A 20,422-nucleotide genomic window follows, 5' to 3' on the forward strand; every position below is an offset into this window, starting at 1 on the left:
TCTTGCCTCAGCCTCCCAAACCATTGAGATTACAGGTGTGTGCCACCACACCTGGCCCAGATCACCTTTTTTTGACAGATGAAACAATTGACTAGTCAGTTCCCTAGGTCTGATATTGCAAGTTGAGGATCCAACATCTGTTTGATTTCTCTTTAAAGTCCTAACTGGAACTATCAAGAATGGTTGTGTTGCCCTTTTGTTGGCCACTGGAATATATAAAATGAGACAACATTGGGTTCAATTTAATATATTTTTTTTTAGTCAGAATCTCACTATGTTGACAAGGCTGGTCTTGAACTTCTGGGCTCAAGCGATGGATCTTCCTTTCTCAGCCTCTCAAAGAGCTGGGACTACAGGGATACTCCACTGCACTCAGCTTCAGTTTAAATCTTAACGTCAGAGGAAGAGTTCTAATCAGGATTGTTCATCATGAGCTTTGGACACAAATCAGCCTCTTCCAGGGGTGTTAGACTGCAATGAAAACAAGAAATCAAAGCCTTACAGGGAAATGTCCACAGATTATCTAGTCAGCCAAAGGATGTACTTTTTTTTTTGGAAGTTAAAATTTTAAGTTTAACGAGATATTTCCATTTAAAACAATCAAGATTTTAAATTGTCTAATACCTGGAGTTTAAAAAACTTCTTTAGTTCCTATTCTTTGAAACATACAGAAAAATCCTAGTTGATCAATTTCCATTCCTATATACTCATCTCTTTTATTTTCTTCTTCTCTACAGATAGGGTCTATATTGCAACAAGCATCTCCTGACCCTACCTCCCACCCACAGAACATCTGGAAACTGTGCTAGTGAAATAGCAATGGTTTTATACAGTGCTATGATTTTTATAGCTAGAAGGAAGCCCCCCCCCACTTCTACTGCCACCACCAGAGATGGGTGGGTGAGTTGCCCCAAAGCTTTGACATCAAAAGGAGAGCAAGCAATAGAATCTGGCAGATCACCCTAACCAAACATCACCCAGGCAGAAGGGGCCCAACCTGTCTGGTGAGATTCCTTCAAATACACTGTACAATATCAAGGCTTAATTTACCAGAAAAAAATGGAATTTACCAAGAAATATTTAAGGTAGAGTAACAAAGCTCTTGGGATAAACTTAAACATAACTTTCTAAGCTTAGACAGCATAATAAACTAATTTTAGTTTGAGCCACATCCCCAACCCTTTTATGTTTTATTTTGAGACAGGGTCTTACTAAGTTTTGCTGAACTAGCTTTGAACTTGTAATCCCCCTCCCTCAGCCTCCTGAGCTGCTGGAGTTACAGGTATATGCCATTGCACCTGGCTCCAGAAAGGACATTCTATGGAATCACACCCATTTGGCCTAGTACTAATTAGACCCATGTCAGGCCCCTTAGACTTGGCACAGTACACACTGATATTGACAACTGTGGCTGGGCTCCCACCACTGCCCAGTCGTCCCTTATACTTTTAAGTATTCCAATCTCTCTCCTCAGGTACCCAAATCTTCCTCCAAACTTGACAATTTGGTTGATGAAAAACTGATAGTATTTAGCTACTAGAGATGTGAAAGCATTTCTTACCAGATGAAATTTTTTTTCCCCTGATTACTCCCTAAATTATCATCTCCCACTCTGCTCTATATTTCTTCCCTTTTCACTTTGTCACTCCCACATTTACCTCCCTCCCTGTAGACCTGTGATATCCTATTATAATAGCCACTAGCCATGTGTGGCTGCTTACATGGGAAAGAATTTAAATTAAACTAAAAATTCAGTTTCTTAATCACACTAGCCACATTTCAAGTTTTCAACAGTCATGTGTGGCTAGTGGCTACTTCATGGGACATCACAAATGGACAACATTACTATCATCACAGAAACTTCTGTTTGAGCACTGCTCAGGGGAGTCCTCTGATTTTTTTCCCATGTCAGCATCTACTCAATATCAGGCAGACAAATGCATTATCCACAATGACAGTAGCAACACTGACGACTATTTTACAAGGGACCCTCCTACTTCTCTAGCTGCCAGTTTTTTGAATGCCACGAAACTTTCAGAATGAGTACTACATTCCTTTCTTGGTCCTCTTCAATGTTTTATTTTGAGACAGGGTCTTACTGAGTTCTGCTGAGCTGGCTTTGAACTTGTAATCTTCCTCTCTCAGCCTCCTGAACTGCTGGAGTTACAGGTATATGCCATTGCACCTCCTTAACTTCTATACAGAAATTGTCACCAAAGACTTCTGGGGCATCCTATACCATTTTTTTTCAGTCATCAAACTCCTAAAATTCCTCCTCTGACCTGTTCCACCCACTTCTTGTCCCTGACATATCACCATTGCTGAAGAAGTACTGGTTTAGTATGATAACATTTCCCTCCTTGATCATTCACTATTCTAGGATCTTTGATCCTATTTTTCCCTTCTGTGCCCAAATCCCAGTCCTCTGCCAGCCCTCCTCTGATGGTTTGACCTTCTCTCTTTTGCCTTTATATACCTGCTCTATGAAAATGGGTCTCAAAAGAAGACAATTGAGAAGTAATGAAAAGAAAAATAAAAGAAAGAAATTGGTCTCAATCTCATAGCTAAAGCTGCTAATTTCTCACCTACATGACTGGCATTGCTGCAAGAGTACCAACCAAGAAAAAGATGATTCTATTATCAATGCCCCTAGGGACACAAAGAAATCTTTTTCCCCATCCCAGCTAATGCCTATGTTTTGCAACACAGTAGGGGCCATTTAATTCCAGAAGAAGCAATCTGTCCACCCCTAAGAGTCTGTATTGTGAGGGAGAGAGAGATCTGCACGTGAAGAGTTGGGGACTTGGGGAGGTGGTAACAAAGACTACAAAATGAAAGATGGGATGGTGTGGCCAAAGGAACTCTGCATATATAATAATCCTGCCATAATTTTTTATTTTTGCAGGGAGGAGTACCAGAGATTAAATACAGGGGCATTTAACCACTGAGCCACATCCCCAGCACTTTTAAAATATTTTACTTAAAGACAGAGTCTCGCTGCATTGCTAAGTGCCTCTCTGAGTTGCTAAGGCTCCCTTTGAACTCACAATCCTCCCGCCTCAGCCTCCCGATGTGCTGGGATTACAGGCGTGCACCACCAGGCCCAGCGGCTGCCTTAATCTTAAAACAAGTTTTAAAGTCTCAGGATGAAAGCCGGGCATGGTAGCACATGCCTGGAAAGCCCACAGCTCAGGAAGCTAAGGCAGGAGGATCGCAACTTCAAGCAGGCCTCAGCGATTAGTGAGACCCTGTCTTGAAATAAAAAAAAAAATAAAAAGGACTGGGAATGTGGCTAAGTAGTTAAGCACCCCTGGGTTTAATCCCTAGTACCAAAAACAAACAAACAAAAAATCTCAGGATGACGTAGAAGTTCTTTTTAGCTATCATCAATCTATCTATTTATTTATTAGTTGTAGCTAAGACACAATACCTTTATTTACAATCTAATGTATGAAATATGATATGTCAAGAGCTTTGTAATGTTGTGAACAACCAATAAAAAAAAAAAAACAATACCTTTATTTATTTTTATGTGGTGCTCAGGATTGAACTCACTGCCTCACATGTGCTAGGGAAGTGCTCTATCACTGAGCTACAACTCCAGCAAAACATAGAAGTTCTTTTCCTTTTCATCTCTTCTCTTTTTGTTTCAGAGTGGGGAGAGGGTTAATAATCCCTGCACTGCTTCTTTATAGAAACCTATGCAATAGATGTAGACCATAATGGAAAACCAGTCACTTTCACAAAGGCAAAATATCATGCAATAGCTGAGCATGGTAGCACACGTCTGTAATCCCAGCAGCTCAGGAGGCTGACACAGGAGAATGGCAAGTCTAAAGTCAGCCTCAGCAAAGGCAAGGAACTAAGCAATGGAGTGAGACCCCGTCTCTCAGTAAAATATAAAATAGGGCTGGGGTTGTGGCTCAGTGATCGAGTGCCCCTGAGTACAATCCCTGGTACCTTAAAAAAAAATCATGCAATAAGCCTGCATAAATTACACTTTGGTGTTATATGAAGGAAGGTGACAGAACGACAGTCTCCTTCCCTTCTCAAAGCCTGCACATGAAGTACACTACAGCCTCTAACTACACTACAGTCTAGAACTAATGGGAAGGAAAGTCAGAATTTTTTCTACCTTTTTTTTTTTGCGGGGGGGGGGGTGACTTTCAGCATACATATTGGTCGGCTGATTAGAAAGACAAGAAAGTGGCTAGGTAGAAATATATAGCTCATTCAGCTACATGAAAATTGAAGTCATGCTGACAAGGCAACGTGCAGGAGGTTTGATTCTGTTACAGTTCAAGAACGCCAGGCCCTGACCAATGTTCTTGAAATGTAAATTCAACATTCAAAACCCGTAAGTGACACTAAGAACACTGGAAAAACAGCAGAAATTTACATTAGACAGATGTGGGAAGTCCCAAAATGCTGTGATCTTTTACAGCTACAAGGTCAAGGCAGTTTTTCACAGTGATTTGTACGAAGTTTGCTTATAAAAGAAAAACAAATTTAAGAGGGCATTTGGTTATGTACGGAGATAACCAGCATAGCAAAAATAACTCCCAAAGTGAGAACTACTTACAAGGCAATTTGAATTAAAATAATATAAAAGGCAGATTATTGAGGCTAGCACATCACTTTTTCTACATTTGAAGAAAAACAATTGTAGATTAAAAAAAAGAAAGAAAAGAGTTTTCTTTAAGAAAGAAAAAGAAGGGGGGCTGGGGATGTGGCTCAAGCGGTAGCGCGCTCGCCTGGCATGCGTGCGGCCCGGGTTCGATCCTCAGCACCACATACCAACAAAGATGTTGTGTCCGCCAAGAACTAAAAAAAAAAATAAATATTAAAAATTCTCTCTCTCTCTCTCTCTCTCTCTCTCTCTCTCTCTCTCTCTCTCCTCTCTCACTCTTTAAAAAAAAAAAAAGAAAGAAAAAGAAGGGGCTGGGGCTATAGCTCAGTGGTAGAGCACTTGCCCCTCACACATGAGGCACTGGGTTCAATCCTCAGCCCTACATATAAATAAATAAATAAAATAAAAATATCTTTTAAAAAGAGAAAGAGACTGGAATGAAACTGCTGGAAAGAAAGGAAGGAAGGAAGGGAGGAAGGGAGGAAGGGAGGAAGGGAGGAAGGAGAGAGAGAGAGAGAAAATCTTTCTCCACAAAGATGCCTTTCCCATACCCTTCTGCCAAACAGATTCTGTTACTGGGTAAACATAAGCTACCAACAATTTATGTACCAATATATATAGCAAATTATAGTTGAGAGGAAGCTTGTGAGCTCATGAAACAGATGGTAGGTTCATGTGGTGGCCCAGGAAACATCGGTATTTTGACATAATGAGGCATTGCAAGTCTCTGACAGTTTCCTAGCATGACGAACATTTTGACTTTTTTGTTGCAAAATTGGAGAAAAAGAGAATCCTGTAGAAAAGAAGGAGAAGCAAGAAATGGCATAAATGATGCTCTTTTGGAGTTGGATTATCATTTTCCAACTTTGTGTTTAAATGTGATAACAGCAGAAAGTACACCAACCCAGCTCATAATGGAACTCTCAGACTTGCTATCTGGGTTGAGGTGAAATTTAGTGAGTGCAACAATTTTAACACCACTTCTCTAGCACTATAACTCATCGAAGGAAGGCTGGTCAAATAATCAGGGCTGGGAACGAGGGGACATAATCTTGTGTGAACCGTGTAATTAGAGAATTTGTCCATGATTACTTAAGTTTTGTGAAAAGAAATCTCAGACACTTTAGGCTCTTACAGCTCATATTTCTCGTCTAATTAGGAACTGGTGTTTGTTTAATAAACGACTGTTTCAAAAAATAAAAATGAAAAATCAACCACTGTTTCACGACTAGACTTCAACTGTCCCACCACATCCTGGAACAAACTGTTGACTCACACTCAGATCCACACTGACATCTGCAGGTAACTGGAACAGGGCTTCTTATGGCTTGATTTCGAGACTCAGAATTCTCAAACCATTCATCTTAGTACTGTGCTAACCCACAAAACTTAAATGACTCGGATGGCAATGTACTTCTTAAAATAATATTCTGAATATTTATGTGCTTTGCAAAGAAGGAAATATTGCATATTGAGTATATGTTTAATTATGTAGAAAATTCCACAAACATACAGCTGTCTCCGCCTGGTGTAATTATGTTGATTTTTATTTTCACTTTAAAACTGTTTTTTCTATCTTCCATTACTTTTCATATATTCTTCAATAGGCATATATAGTGCTTTTACAATAAGTTATTCAAAGATTGCTACCTAAATTTTGACCCCAAACTTAGTTGTCCCAATTCAAATTTGTACTCAATATTTATCAAAGCCATGGTGGGGGAACTCTATAAAATATTATATAGGCTATTGAAACTCCAAAATATGTGTTGCAGATTCAACATGCTCTAATACATGTGATTTTTTCCATGGTGCCTTTCAACTGAGCAAAATTTCAAGGTAATGTTTATTGGATCAATTTATAATTACAGTATTTGGGAAAACAGGATATACTACCCAGAGGTTCCTTTTATAATGACGATCTAGGGAAAGGCATGTTTTTACTTGGCTTATGAAATCAAGTAACTCATGTAACTTCTGATGTCAAAAATCAACATATAAAATCGGCTTACTCTATACGTGGAAAATTAGTTGTAATAGAAAAACATCAGGAATTTCTAGTGGTAAAAAAAAAAAACAAAAACAATTGCTTACAGGCTCCATAACAATTCCAATCAAAAGGCACTCATAAACACACAGTCTCCCAATTCACAATTCATTTACTGGTGTCTACGATGCATTTTCTTAAAGAAACAAAGTTATAAAAGAGTTCCAAGTTAATTCACAAAAGTGAAGCTAAAATACTATAGGTTTGCAGAGAAATCCTAGGAAGTAGTTTTAGCAATAATAGAAAACAAATGTTGGAATGATTTTAATGATAAATTATTTCCCCATGTTCTTGTTTTGGTGTGTAAGACACATATAGAATAAGATAAGAAAGCAAGACATTTCAAGCAATTTATATGCAAACATCTAATTTCATTTTGAAACTTACACCTCAAAATTTTTGATCTAGGTATAAATTTTATGCATACGGGCTTTGCTGAAAGTTTTACTTTAGTTAACAAACAGAAACAAAATAAAATTAGGAAAGAAAACTAGGAGAGATTGTGGTATGGAAACTGGACAAGAATTAAAAGAGTAGCGAAGGAGGTGGAAGTAAAGAAATCTGAATCTAGACTACTCCTTGCCTCCATGTTATTCACTCATTCATTCATTTATTCAACTCTTTAAGTGGCAAGTTGCATTGGTGAATGTAAAGAGACAGGAATTTAATCATTCATCCCGCAAATGTTAATTGAGCAGTCATTTTGTGCACAAAGCAGGAGATACTAGCATGAACACAGTAGTCTTGCTTACTCCTCATACATATGATAATGTAATATTGAAGACAGACATTTAACAAATACTATAATTATAAGTAGCATAAGGGCCATAAAAGAGACACCTAGGGAGATTCAGAAGTGCCTAATGGGACAACCTAATTTGACACTGCCCATCCTCCTGAGTGATCCAGATGGTCAAAGTTACTGTGCTTAAAATATATTCACATTTCTTATTATGTGGAGTGGGTTTTTAAAAATACTTTTTTAGTGGTACATGGACACAATACTTTTATTTTATTTATTATTTATAGGGTGGCAGGGATCGAACCTAGTGCCTCATGCATGCTAGGCAAGCACTCTACCACTGAGCCACAACCCCAGCCCCTATGAGTGTTTTTTAGTACTTAATTTAAGTGATTTGTATACTTTTATAAGAAATTAATTGGGCTGGGGTTGTGGCTCAGTGGTAAAGCACTTCTCTAGCATGTGTAAGGCACTGGGTTCAATTCAGCACCACATATAATAAAGGTCCATCAATTACTAAAATTTTTTTAAATAATAAAATAAATTAATTAATTTAAATTTTCTTCTAGGATTTATATAATTCTCATTTTTACATGCATAACCATTTTAGGATCCATTTCAGGGTATGATGTGAAGTATGGGACACCAAATAATACAAATAGCTATCCAATTATCCTAATAGCATCCATTAAAAAGCTCATCATTAGGGCTGGGAATGTGACTCAAGTGTTAGCGCACCCGCCTGGCATGCGCGAGGCACTGGGTTTGATCCTCAACACCACATAAAAATAAAATAAAGATATTGTGTCCACCTAAAACTAAAAAATAAATATTAAAAAAAGAGCTTCTACTATGTTAAAAAAAAAAAAAAAGCTCATCATTGGAGGGCTGGGATTGTGGCTCAGCAATAGAGTGCTAGTCTAGCACGTTCGAGGCCCTGGGTTTGATCCTCAGCACCACATAAAAATAAATGAACAAAATACTTCTAAAAAATAAATATTAAAAAAAAGTTCATCATTGGGCTGGGGTTGTGGCTCAGAGATAGAGCTCTTGCCTAGCATGTGTGAGGCACTGGGTTCAATCCTCAGCACCACTTAAAATAAAAGTCTTGTGCCCACCTATAACTAAAAAAAATAAATATTAAAAAAAAGTTCACCTTTGCCAGGCACAGTAGCACATGCCTGAAATCCTAGCCACTCAGGAGGCTAGGACAGGAGGATGGCAAGTTCAAAGCCAGTCTCAGCAATGGCGAGGCACTGAGTAACTCAGTGGGACTCTGTCTCTAAATAAATAGAAAACAGGGCTTGGAATGTGGTTCAGTGTTTGACTGTTTCTGAGTTCAATTCCAGTTACCACCCCACCAAAAAGTTCATCTTTGTCAAATGATTTGGGTATTTGTTTATTACATATTAACTTTTCATATATACTTGAGACTATTTCTGAACTTTCAGATTTATTCCATTGGTCTGTCTATTCATGCACCAGTACATCATTCAATGTGTTATAGCACAATAAATCAATGTTATAACCTGGTTGAATAATTTTTATAAATTTGAAGTGATAAGAAAAAAGAAGGGGGTCATCTTTCTTAATGGAAAAGTGTTACCTAGTAAATGTGGAAGGAATGACAGAACTAAGAAAATACCACCATCTTCAAAAAAAAAAAAAAAACGATTCAGGTAGGGGGTCAAAATGTAAAATGGGTGAAACTTATTGGGCAACAGGACACTTATACAGTAACAATAACTTTCTAACATTACTACGATACTAATTACAAAGAGAGAAAGGATACCCTTACAATAAAAATCTGGAGGATACTACCTTAACTAAGTGATCAAACTTGGCATCACAATTGGGACAAATTAACCTCCTGATGTGATGCAACGGGAATCACCAATGTGGTATTCTTGCCAAAAGTGTTTAACTTTTGGCAAGAATACCATGATGAAAACAATGTGACAAATCCAAATTACAGGATATTACACAAGACAACTGGCCCAGACTCTTGAAAATGAATACTTCATGAAAGATGGGAGAAAAAAAGTAGGAATCTGTTCTGTATAAAATAAAACTGGACACACGGTAAGTAAATGTACTTGTATGACTTTGATCCCGAATTTTGGCTCCTCAATTAAAAAAAAGGGGGTATAAAGAAAATTACTGGGACAGCCAGGTGCAATGGTGCATATCTGTAATCCCAGCAATTTGGAAGGCTGAGACAGGAGGATCACAAGTGTGAAGCCAGCCTCAGCAATTAGTGAGACCCTCAGCAGCTTAAGGAGACCCTGCCCCGAAATAAAAAATAAAAAGGACAGTGATGTATCTCAATGGCCTGGGTTCAACTGCCAGTACAAAAAAAATTATTGGGGCAGCCAGGTATGGTGGCTCACACCTGTAATACCAGTAACCTGGAAGGCTAAAACTGCAGGATTGCAAATTCCAGATCAGCCTGGACAATTCAGAGAGACCCTGTCTAAAAATAAAAAGAACTGGAAATGTAGCTCAGTGATAGAGCACCTCTGGGCTCAATACGCTCTACACCCCCAAAATTTTTTTTAAACGAATATTAATTATTGGGATAATTTGAACAATATGAATATAGGCTGTGAATGTCAATCTTAAATTTATTATGTATGCTAATGATATTGTGATTATGTAGGCAAACACTTGCTTTTAGGCAATACAAGCTGAAAAACTGTCTTGATCTGCAATTTAATTTCAAATGGTACATAAAATATGTATACCTACATAGCATGTGATGTATATTGTGATATATATGGGGAAGAGAATAAATGTGGCAAAATATTAACAAGTATTTAAGCTTGATGAAGCATATATGGGTGCTTATTATATTATTCTTTCAACATTTATATAGGTTTGACATGTTTTTGGGGAGAGGGTACAAGGGATTGAACTCAAGGGTATTTGACCACTGAGCCACATCCCCAGCCCTATTCTGTATTTTATTTAGAGACAGGGTCTCACTGAGTTGCTTAGCTCCTCACTTTTGCTGAGGCTGGATTTGAACTCGCAATTCTCCTGTCTCAGCCTCCCCGACCGCTGGGATTATAGGCATGTGCCACCACACCCAGCTTAGATTTGACATGTTTCTAACTAAAAGGATAAAAAATTAAAATTAAATTTGAAAATATCTATCAACATTATAAACACACACCCATTGACCTGGTTCTTTTGCTTCTAGAATTTATCTGACATATGTTCAAAGCTACTAATTACAACATTGTTAGACAAAAGCAAAAGCTTGAGAGCAATATAAATTTCCTTCATTAGGAGACTACCAAAATAAAATGGAGGGCTAGGGCTATGGCTCAGCGGTAGAGCACTTACTTACCTACCATGTGTGAGGCACTGGGTTTGAATCTCATCACCGCATATAAACAAATAAAGAAAATAAAAGTCCATCAACAACTAAAAAATATTTAAAAAATGAAATGGAGAGGACAGGGTTGTGGCTCAGTGGTAGAGCACTGGCCTAGCATGTGTGAGGCGCTCTGGGTTCAATCCCCCACACCAAATGAAAATAAACAAATAAAATAAAGGTATTGTGTCCATCTACAACTAAATTTATATATATATATATATATATATATATATATATATATATATATATATATATGTGAAAAAGCTGGGTCTGGGGTTGTGGCTCAGCAGTAGAGTGCTCACCTAGCATGTGTGAGGTGCTGAGTCTGATCCTCAGCACCACATAAAAATAAATAAATAAAAATAAAGGTATTGTGTCCAACTACAACTAAAAAATATTTTTAAAAATATCAAAGAAATCCTTTGTGAACTATAAAATAATTTCCAAGACCTAGTATTAGGTAAAAAAAAAAAAAAATTAAGGTACAGGAAAAAGGAAAAAACCTATTGTATTTGAAAGAGTAAATGGTGCTGGTTCTTTCCCTCTTAACCCTCCAAAACTTTGCAAGGTGACTTTGCAGTCCTGGCATCCCTTGAATCTGGGCTAGCTTGTGACTTGCTTTTGGACAACAGAATAGGCCTCCAGAGGCCTTGTGTGTGCTTCTTCCGTTCTTGTGGAACCCTGACATCACAATGAGAACAAGCTCAGCCTAGACTGCTGGAGGATGAGACCCTATGGAGTAGAGCTGGCTAATCCTGGCTGAAGTCATTCTAGACAAACCAGCCCCAAAATGATTTATCAACTAATCAGCTAAGATCATCAGCTGACCCTGGCCCTCAACAGTAGAACCATCCAGCTTACCCACAGACTCATGAGAAAAAATGCACAACTGCTATTTTAAGTAACTTGTGATTTTGAGGGGAAAAGGTTAGGAAGAGGTTATGCTGTAATGGCTCACACAAATATGCTACCATTCGTGTAAAATTTTAGGAAAGAGAATATATAGACTTTTCACACATGTAAACTTTTCTGTAAGGGTACAAAAGAACTGAAAACAATTGCTTTTGGGGAGAGGAGCCATTGTTGCTGGGGAATAAAGGTGGGGAGGGAGACCTTCTGTTTCTCTTGAATTTTGAAGCATGTATTTCCAAAGAATGAATGAATAAAATCTGTTCTTTTCTCAAGTCTTTCCAAAACCCTTGAATCATCTCTTGAAAGGATAGGAAATTTACATCCTACTGGCGAGATTATATATTGGTACAATCTTGGTAGGGTGGAAAAATGGCTTTCAGCAGTGCCTATAAAAATATATAACTGCATATGCAATGCATAGACTATCTCTGTAAGAACTTGCCAGACTCTTATAACACTGTTTGCTTCCAAGGAAGGATCTGATGAGACTGGGAGGGGGTCAAGAATAGGAGGAAAACTAGTCAGGCACAGTGGTGCGTGCCTGTAATCTCAGTGGCTTGGGAGGCTGAGACAGGAGGATCGGGAGTTCCAAGCCACCCTCAGCAAAAGTGAGGCACTAAGCAACTCAGTAAGACCCTGTCTCTAAATAAAACACAAAATAGGGCTGGGGATGTGGTTCAGTGGTCGAGTGCCCCTGAGTTCAATGCCCAGTACAAAAAAAAAAAAAAAAAAAAAAAAGGAGGAAAACTAACCTTTCCTTGTATACCTGTTTTGCTGTTAGAATTTTTTACACAGTTTTAACTTTCCAAAAGGAAAATAATGAGTAAAATGCATACCCTTTGACCTTGAAATTTATCACTTCTAAGAATCTCTCCCGCAGAAATACTTACAGGGCAAACAAACATATAGGAATGTTTATTTATGTATACTAATAAATAATAAAGAACATAAATGACAATCAATTGAAGATTAAATTATGGAATATTCACAAAGAAAGTATTATCCAGTTGCTAAAAATAAACTCATAAATTATCAACAAGCTTAACCTACAACATTCTAGAACTCTTGAAGAACTCCCTAATGCCCTCTTGCAGTTATTCATTCTCTACTGACACTTATAAACTAAATAAACATATTTAATACTCAGAACATTCCTGAACATTTGAGGGGGAAGGGTTACTGGGGATTGAACTCAAAGGCCCTTTACCACTGAGCTATATCCCCAGATCTTTTTATTTTGAGATAGATCCTTGCTAAGTTGCTGGGGCTGGCCTCAAACTTGTGATCCTCCTGTCACAGCCTCCTGAGTCACTGAGATTACAGGCATACACCACCAAACCCAGCTCCATCCCTGAAGTCTCACTTCCAGTCACTCTCAACAAACTGAATAAACATATTTAACCATCATCCAGGTCTACACAGAACATTCCAGAACTCTTTAAGCGCCCCCTAATGTTCACTTCCAGTCATTTGCCAAGAAAGATTGCAAGTTGAATAAACCTATTTGAACATGTCCCAGGTCTACATAGTACATTCTAGAACTCTTTCTTTTTTAAATATATTTTAAATATATTTTTAATATTTATGTTTTAGTTTTAGGTGGACACAATATCTTTATTTTATTTTTATGTGGTGCTGAGAATCGAACCCAGTGCCTCGCGCATGCTACGCAAGTGTGCTACCACTTGAGCCACATCCCCAGCCCATTCTAGAACTCTTTAAGCACATTTTAAAACTTTTTTAATTTTAATGACTTTTCCAAGTCATTCACTCTCTAAGAATGATCACAAATTGAATAAACCCATGTAACCATTACCTACGTCACACAGAACATTCCATATAACATCCAATTTGTGATTAGTTCAAGCTGTATATTTTTTTGTATGTATGTTACACTCCAAAAATGTTTATGTCAAGTGAAGTGGCACATACCTGTAACCCCAGTGGTTCAGGAGGCTGAGGCAGGAAGATTGTGAGTTGAAAGCCAGCCTCAGCAACTCAGTGAGGCCCTAAGTAACTTAGCAAGATCCTGTCTCTAAATAAAATATTTTTTAAAAAGCACTGGAGATGTGGCTCAGTGGTGAAGCTCCCCTGGGTTTAATCCCAGGTACAAAAAAGTTTTAAAATGTGCATGTGCATCTATTATAATTATGTTTCAATATGTACAGAAAAAGATAATAAGTTACACAAATCAAACTATAATATAACACATGAGAAGGTGGTTAGCGGAGCTGTTCCCTTTTTACCTTGAATATCTATGAGGTTTGAACTTTTTATCATGAGCTTTTTTCCATATTCATAATCTAATTCATTTTCATAATTTAAAAATGAATAAAGAAAAAACTCTTGAAAAAAGGAAAATAAGTTGAAAACACTATGGAATGTTAATTTTGTCTCTGAGGAGGAAACACACATGGTCAGGATTACAAATCCTAGAATTCTTGACCCTCCACCCATAACCACAGTTCCTCCTCCAACCCTGACCCCACAGATTCTGGAGGGAGATAAGCTCCTACACCTCAGTGAGCTTTCACTCCAAATTTCAGTGTAGTAACTAGGGGAGCTGGATACAAATTCCTTTTGTGCTGAAGCCTCAGAGACACGACTAGAAGCTTCTTTCTCTAAGGGATATGTTCTGACCTTAGCTCTCCTTTCATCAGAGATATAAGTAAGCAAACCAGGCCTGACAGACTCCTTAGGCCCCTTTTCCTTGAGCCCCACCCAAGTTTCCTCTTGTCTTCGAAAACAAGAGCGGGTGTCTTTTGAGAAGGTAAAGATACCTCTCTTATCACACTGCATAGATGGAAAGAGCAGAATCTCAAAAAGAGAGACTCTAAAGAGGAGCCCCAAAAGAGCATTCCACATAGACTCAACAGCTTTTAATTTCTTCACAACAGTTCCATACACTAGTGTGGCTCCAGTATTTCCCTCAATCCAAGTTCGTACATGTATTTCACTTCTAAGATTTTGGCCATATCTGCCACTCACTGTTCATTTAAGATGCTTCAACTTTTTCTTTGCTATGTCTGTTTTTTAAATATATGTATTTAAAAGAGTTCTCTGCTAAATTTATTTTAATAGATAACTTCATATCACTATCATAAATGGAAAGCTAATATCACGTGCCCCAGATAGAAGGTAAGTATTAGGTATATAATAATAAATATTACCTAGGGGTGGAACTCCTTGACGAAGACTCCTCATGCAAGTTTTCCTCAGGAATGTCTGGAAGACGCGGCTTGATGCTCCTCCTAGAGGTTAGAGTGTGTGGTTAATACTTCCCGGGAGATTTTCTTTCAGCTTCTCCTATAGGTTAACATTCCCTTGTGATTTTCTTTCAGCTCCTTCTATAGGTTCGAGTGACACTCTTTCAACTCCCATTATAGGTTGGAGGGATTTTCTTTCAGCTCCCCCTATGGGTTAGAGTGTGGGTTATTCTTTAACAAAATTTTATTGAGTAACTATTCCATTTCAGATACAGCACTAGCCACTGAAGGTGCAAGAAAAAAACAGGAATTTGTACTGTAATGGAAAAAGTATTGGGAAAAAAGGTGAAGGAGGTTAGAAGATGTTGGACATAGACTACATACGCTAATGACATAAATATCCTAAACCCCTTTTTATTCAAGCCACTGCAATTCAATTCACCCACTAGAAATATACTGAGTCTCTCAGGGACCTAATCATCAGACCCATTGAGAAATTTTCAATTTACATCTAACTGAACTGGTAGACCACTCCCTCCTTAGCTTCACTTCATCTAGTGATATTCTGTAGATTTTCCTCCCACCTCTCTTGCTGCCATCTGTTCTTCAACCTGACTCCTAAATGTTTATGCTTATTAGAATTTCCACCCCCCTTACTTACTCCCTGCTTAAGTCTACACCCAGGGCTTCCACCCACTTAAGTTAGACTTCCAATCCTCAAAGACCACAGGGCCTCTGTTTCCCTTTCCAGCCTCATTTCTCCTATTACCAAATTACTGGAATTTCTTTAATAGTGCCTTGGTCTCTTCTTGCCTGTATCGTATTTCCCTCTACTTGATTCCTACATCCACTCAAGTATGTTCTTCACAATTCAGCTTCAGTGGTCCCTCTTCTGGGAAACATTCCAGTATCCCAGCCCATGTTCTCACTCTGTGCTCCCAATATGGTCTCATCAGAGGCTCGAATGGTCAGTGTAATTCCATTTATTCCACCATTCTTGTCTCCCTGAAGGCATGAACTTACTCTGCATTTACACTTCCCAGCACAGAGCTCAATAAATATTCATTAAATTAATGCATATAAGAAATTCTTGAGCTGTAATCAAACAGAGGAAAAGGAGCCTAGGTAGAGGTTGAAATGGGTGTGAAGCAAGAATATTTAAAATGAGTAATCTAGACCTTCTCCCTTTTTCCCTTCCTTCCTTAGAGGCAGCCAGGGCAGTAGGGCAACAGGGTCAGATCCAAGGAGATGGCTGGGCCAAGGAAGCAGTCTGAGTGGTGGCTGGCCAGGTAGGAAACTGGTGACATATAGAATAGAGGAGGAATTATATTAAGGATAAAAGGAACCAGGTTTCTCACTATCAGTAAATGGAATTACAAAATACATAATTGTACAGTGCAGAAACATGGTAGACACCTCCTTAACCAAAGGATCAAGGTGAATAGCTACTAATGGGACAAAGTAACACCATGTACATCCTAAAATGATACATTGAGAACACGGCATCACTTCCATGGTATTTCTTTCTAAAATGCAAAACCTAAATTTAATCATGAGGAAACAACAGTCAAACCCAAACCAAGGAATATTTTACAAAATAACTGACCAGCACTTTTCAAAAATTTGAAGTTGATAAAAGACAGGGAAAGACTAAGGGACTTCCAGATTGAGGGATACTAAAGACACATAATGACCAAGTGTAACAGAAGTCTATATTAAATCCTGGCCAAGAAAAAAAATTGTTTATTCTTTTCCTTCTGCTAAAAAAAGGATTATTGGGAACAGGCAAAATTGGAATGGGTCTGCAGATTTGATGGCAATTTTGCATCAACATTAAGTTCCTGATTTTGATAGTTCTAATATGGTTTATGCAGAATGTCGTTGTCTTTAGGAAATTTACACGGAAGCATTTATGGGTAATGAAGTCTCATGTTTGCAATTTATTCTTGAATGGTATACACAGACACACACACACACACACACACACACACACACACACACACACACACACAAAATGATAAAGCAAATGTGGTTGAATGTTAACAACGGGGGCAGCTGGGAGAAGGATATATGGAACTTCTTTGGGCTATCGTAAGATTTTTACAAATATGAAATTACTTCAAAATGTAAAGTCTTTTAAAATAAAGTAATCCATTGACTTTTTAAAAACTGAAAATAAAATCAAGGGTTTATGACCCAAGTCAGGGATGAAAGGCTTTATTTTTGCCTATTTACGTATCTCCCTGTCTTGTTCAAAAAATAATTTAGACTTATAAATATGTAAAAAACAAAAAGAGAAATTGAAAACAAGTAAAAAATATGTGTGACCCTGGCAAGAACCTTCTAAATTGTCAAATTCTACAAAACACTCTTGAATTTTTGACAGATTATGTGTGGAGGTTTTTCTTTGTTTGGGAAAACAGCCCCAACTTCAATATAGCTATCATTTCTTTGTGTTCTTGATACCTTTTAACACAAAACTTGACTTGACATTAGATACAGAGAATGGACTTTTGGAATATGGAGCAGAAAACAATTATCAAGAAGAATAAAAGAGATAGACTTTTAAAACACTATATTTTATGCATGTACACACTTTATTAAATTTGCATTCTAAGATATATGCAAGGCCAGCATTTCACAAAACTTTCTATTATTATTCTATTATTCCAAAAGCAGTTGTCATGAAACAGTGATTATAAGTCAAACAGTATCTGTAGGATTATCTTATGACTTCTTGTACTTGTTTTCAAATAGAAGCTTGAAATATATGATATAGTATTAGAATAGGAAGAGGGAATTTTACTTTATAACAATAACCACTTCTCAAATATTAGACTTTATATAAAAATAAAGGGGTACTGTCAAGAAAGCTCATCTGTGGGCTAGCATATGTCTGTCTTTTATTGATTTCAAAACAATCCCTGCACAAACCTAACGTTTCAGTCCATTTAAAGAATAAAAACTGAAAATGAACCTTAGTTTAAACAATAAAGTGAATCATCTTGCCTCTCAGTTCTCGTACCACTGGAATAATTTCAATTTCCTGCTCTAGCCCACCACTGGATTTCAAAAAATATATTTAAATATCATCACATTTCAAAGGTTCTCTCCTAACATTCCTACATTTGAACCCAAGAGTGTCCCTTTAAGGCAAAGAAGACAGTAGAGTGAAGGTGGACAAATCTCCTGAAAGACAAAACCATTATCATTATAGGAGCAAAAACATCTTAACATGGTTCTTTTACAAACAGAATAGATATACTGAGTACCATCAAAGAGATTGTCTTTAAGATGGCACACAAGGGGACAGTGGCATTAGTTTCGAAGGGTTTTTGGCCTTTGCATAGGCGAAAGCAACACAGGAACAAAAGCTCTTAGTGGCTGTGATGGCAGTGATTACAATTTAAAATAAAGGACACATCTAATTCTTTAATAGAACTACTGCAAGCTAAGTGAAATTCTCTAATAATTGGAAGAGAACAGGTTTCCCTTCAATAGCAATCTGCTATTGCTAGTCTGGGGGTGCCTTCAAAGCACACCATCTTCCTTAAAAATCCAAGGATCTTTGCCTTCAAAAGACACAAGTGCAGTAGTTTTTGTTTCTTACATTCATTTAAAAAATGGAATAGCATGATCCTAGCAGGCAATGTGCATATTAGACAGAGACAATCCAACCACAATGTCTGAAGATGAAAAGAACACGACATTTTACATGATATAATTCATAAATAACATAACAAGAGAGTACACTCAGATTTCCTAAATAGCTCAGCCACACATTTCCTTTTGTAAAAATTAAATAACACGGTACCTCGCACTTACTAGTAGGTACAGTTTTTATAGCTCAAACAGCTTCTTAAAAGCAGAATGCACGATAACATTGACTTTTTCAGCTCCTAAAAGCTTTCTCATAGAGATTTAACTGCCTTTACTATAAGGCAGTATGTACACAAACTGGATTCCGACTCTGGCAACAACACAATAGCCAAAACACCAGTCACCACATGACAAAACAAACAAATCCAATGACACAAAGAAATCAGAAAAAAGCAGCAACTGAAATAGTATGTGGCTATCACACACATAAAGCCTCCTTTTTCCACACTACCTTAGGATATACATCCCTTACAGCACGACAATGTACCCCAAGGCACCTAAGGCCTCATAATACCACCGGAGACACTGACAGCTCCAAGGACCACTTGCTTTGTATGCAAATACATTATTCATTCATTTGTAGATGCTCCACACATCTGGTCAAGGCAGGAATTTCTTCTCCTTGATAACACCACCTAGAAATATCAACAATATTTTATATATTCCTTAGGACAACAGGTTTGGGAGGAGAAGTATCAACTGTGGCAGCAAAGTCATAAGAACCTGGGGTGACTAACATAGGCATCCTGAAGTTCATTTACATTCTCAGCACTAAAATTGATCCTCTCATCATACACTCCACTAGCAAAGAAGCAACAAGGATAGTGATGGAAGCGACTAGGCATTTCTTCCCCTCTGTGAGAAATGGCAAGTAAGCAGCAGCTCAAACAGGAAAAGAAAACAAAATAATGCACTTTAAGCTAATGCAGAAAACTAAAAATTTAATCTGTTCAAAAGCAATTGGCATATTGCTGGGAAATAAAGGGATTGGAAACCATGTAGTTGACAAAGAACAACAACAGAAAAATCTCTCAAGCAAGAGAATTTCTGATCAACTTGATCACATCACTGCTAGGGAAAAGAACCATGATAGCAAGTCCACATCAGTGCCTCCCTTAAGCATATAGACTTGAAAGAAGGTGCTCTTTGAGGCACTTAAGAAAAGCAAAGCTTCTAAGTGATCAAAAATCGGTATTTTAAGATTTAGTCATTAAATGCAAAATGAGATTGACAAAAACAGACATGATAGTAAGTAATTAAACTTTAGAGGGGAGAGATACCCCCCAAATAACAGCATCAGAATGACTGACATCTGTCAAACTTCAATCCTCATTATGGATCAAAGTTCTCTGCGTTCCTCACTGAATATTTCATGTGGGAAACGGCAGTTAAAAAGCACTGAGTCAGAAATCGTTAAGTCACTTGGCTGAGAGATCATCCATCAAGATGAACGAGGAGCATGAATTGGAGCATGCTACTGGAGACTGTGCAGGAACGCTGCCTGTAGCCAGTGAGTCTGAGGATAAGCCACTGCTTCTACTACTGCCATCCAAAATATCTGAACTGAGGACAAAGCAAAAAGAATTATAAGCAAATGCAGCTATCAGGGTAAACATACATGCAACGACACAGTTTCAAAGACTCACGCATCAATGGAGCATTTGTAAATAATAAAAAGCATAAAAGCAACAGCAATGAACTAACCTGTGAAATTATATTCACATAAACCCTGAAAGACAAACTTTCAAGGTTCTGTATCATTTGTGAATTCCCCCACCCACAACAGGCAGCAGACTGTCCCAACACAGGATAAGCATTCATAAGCATTTCTCTTGCATGCCAT

The 20,422-nt window shown here is 37.7% G+C and overlaps 1 protein-coding gene across 16 annotated transcripts in view; it reads right to left on the reverse strand.

Annotated features, from left to right (window-relative positions):
- Positions 1–255: 255 nt before the first annotated feature.
- Positions 256–20,422, reverse strand: part of PABIR2 (PABIR family member 2) — a 44,016-nt gene continuing 23,849 nt past the window's right edge. For 2 of the 16 annotated variants that reach the window (XM_081278214.1, XM_081278210.1), the window contains one exon: positions 19,227–20,142. In XM_081278214.1, coding sequence (XP_081134340.1) covers positions 19,998–20,142 — 145 coding nt within the window. In that variant the 3' untranslated portion in view covers positions 19,227–19,997. The other 14 variants (XM_081278203.1, XM_081278204.1, XM_081278200.1 and 11 more) reach the window with 11 other exon arrangements.

Source organism: Spermophilus citellus, assembly GCF_964194105.1.
Source record: "Spermophilus citellus genome assembly, chromosome: X".
NCBI classification, from domain to species: domain Eukaryota; kingdom Metazoa; phylum Chordata; class Mammalia; order Rodentia; family Sciuridae; genus Spermophilus; species Spermophilus citellus.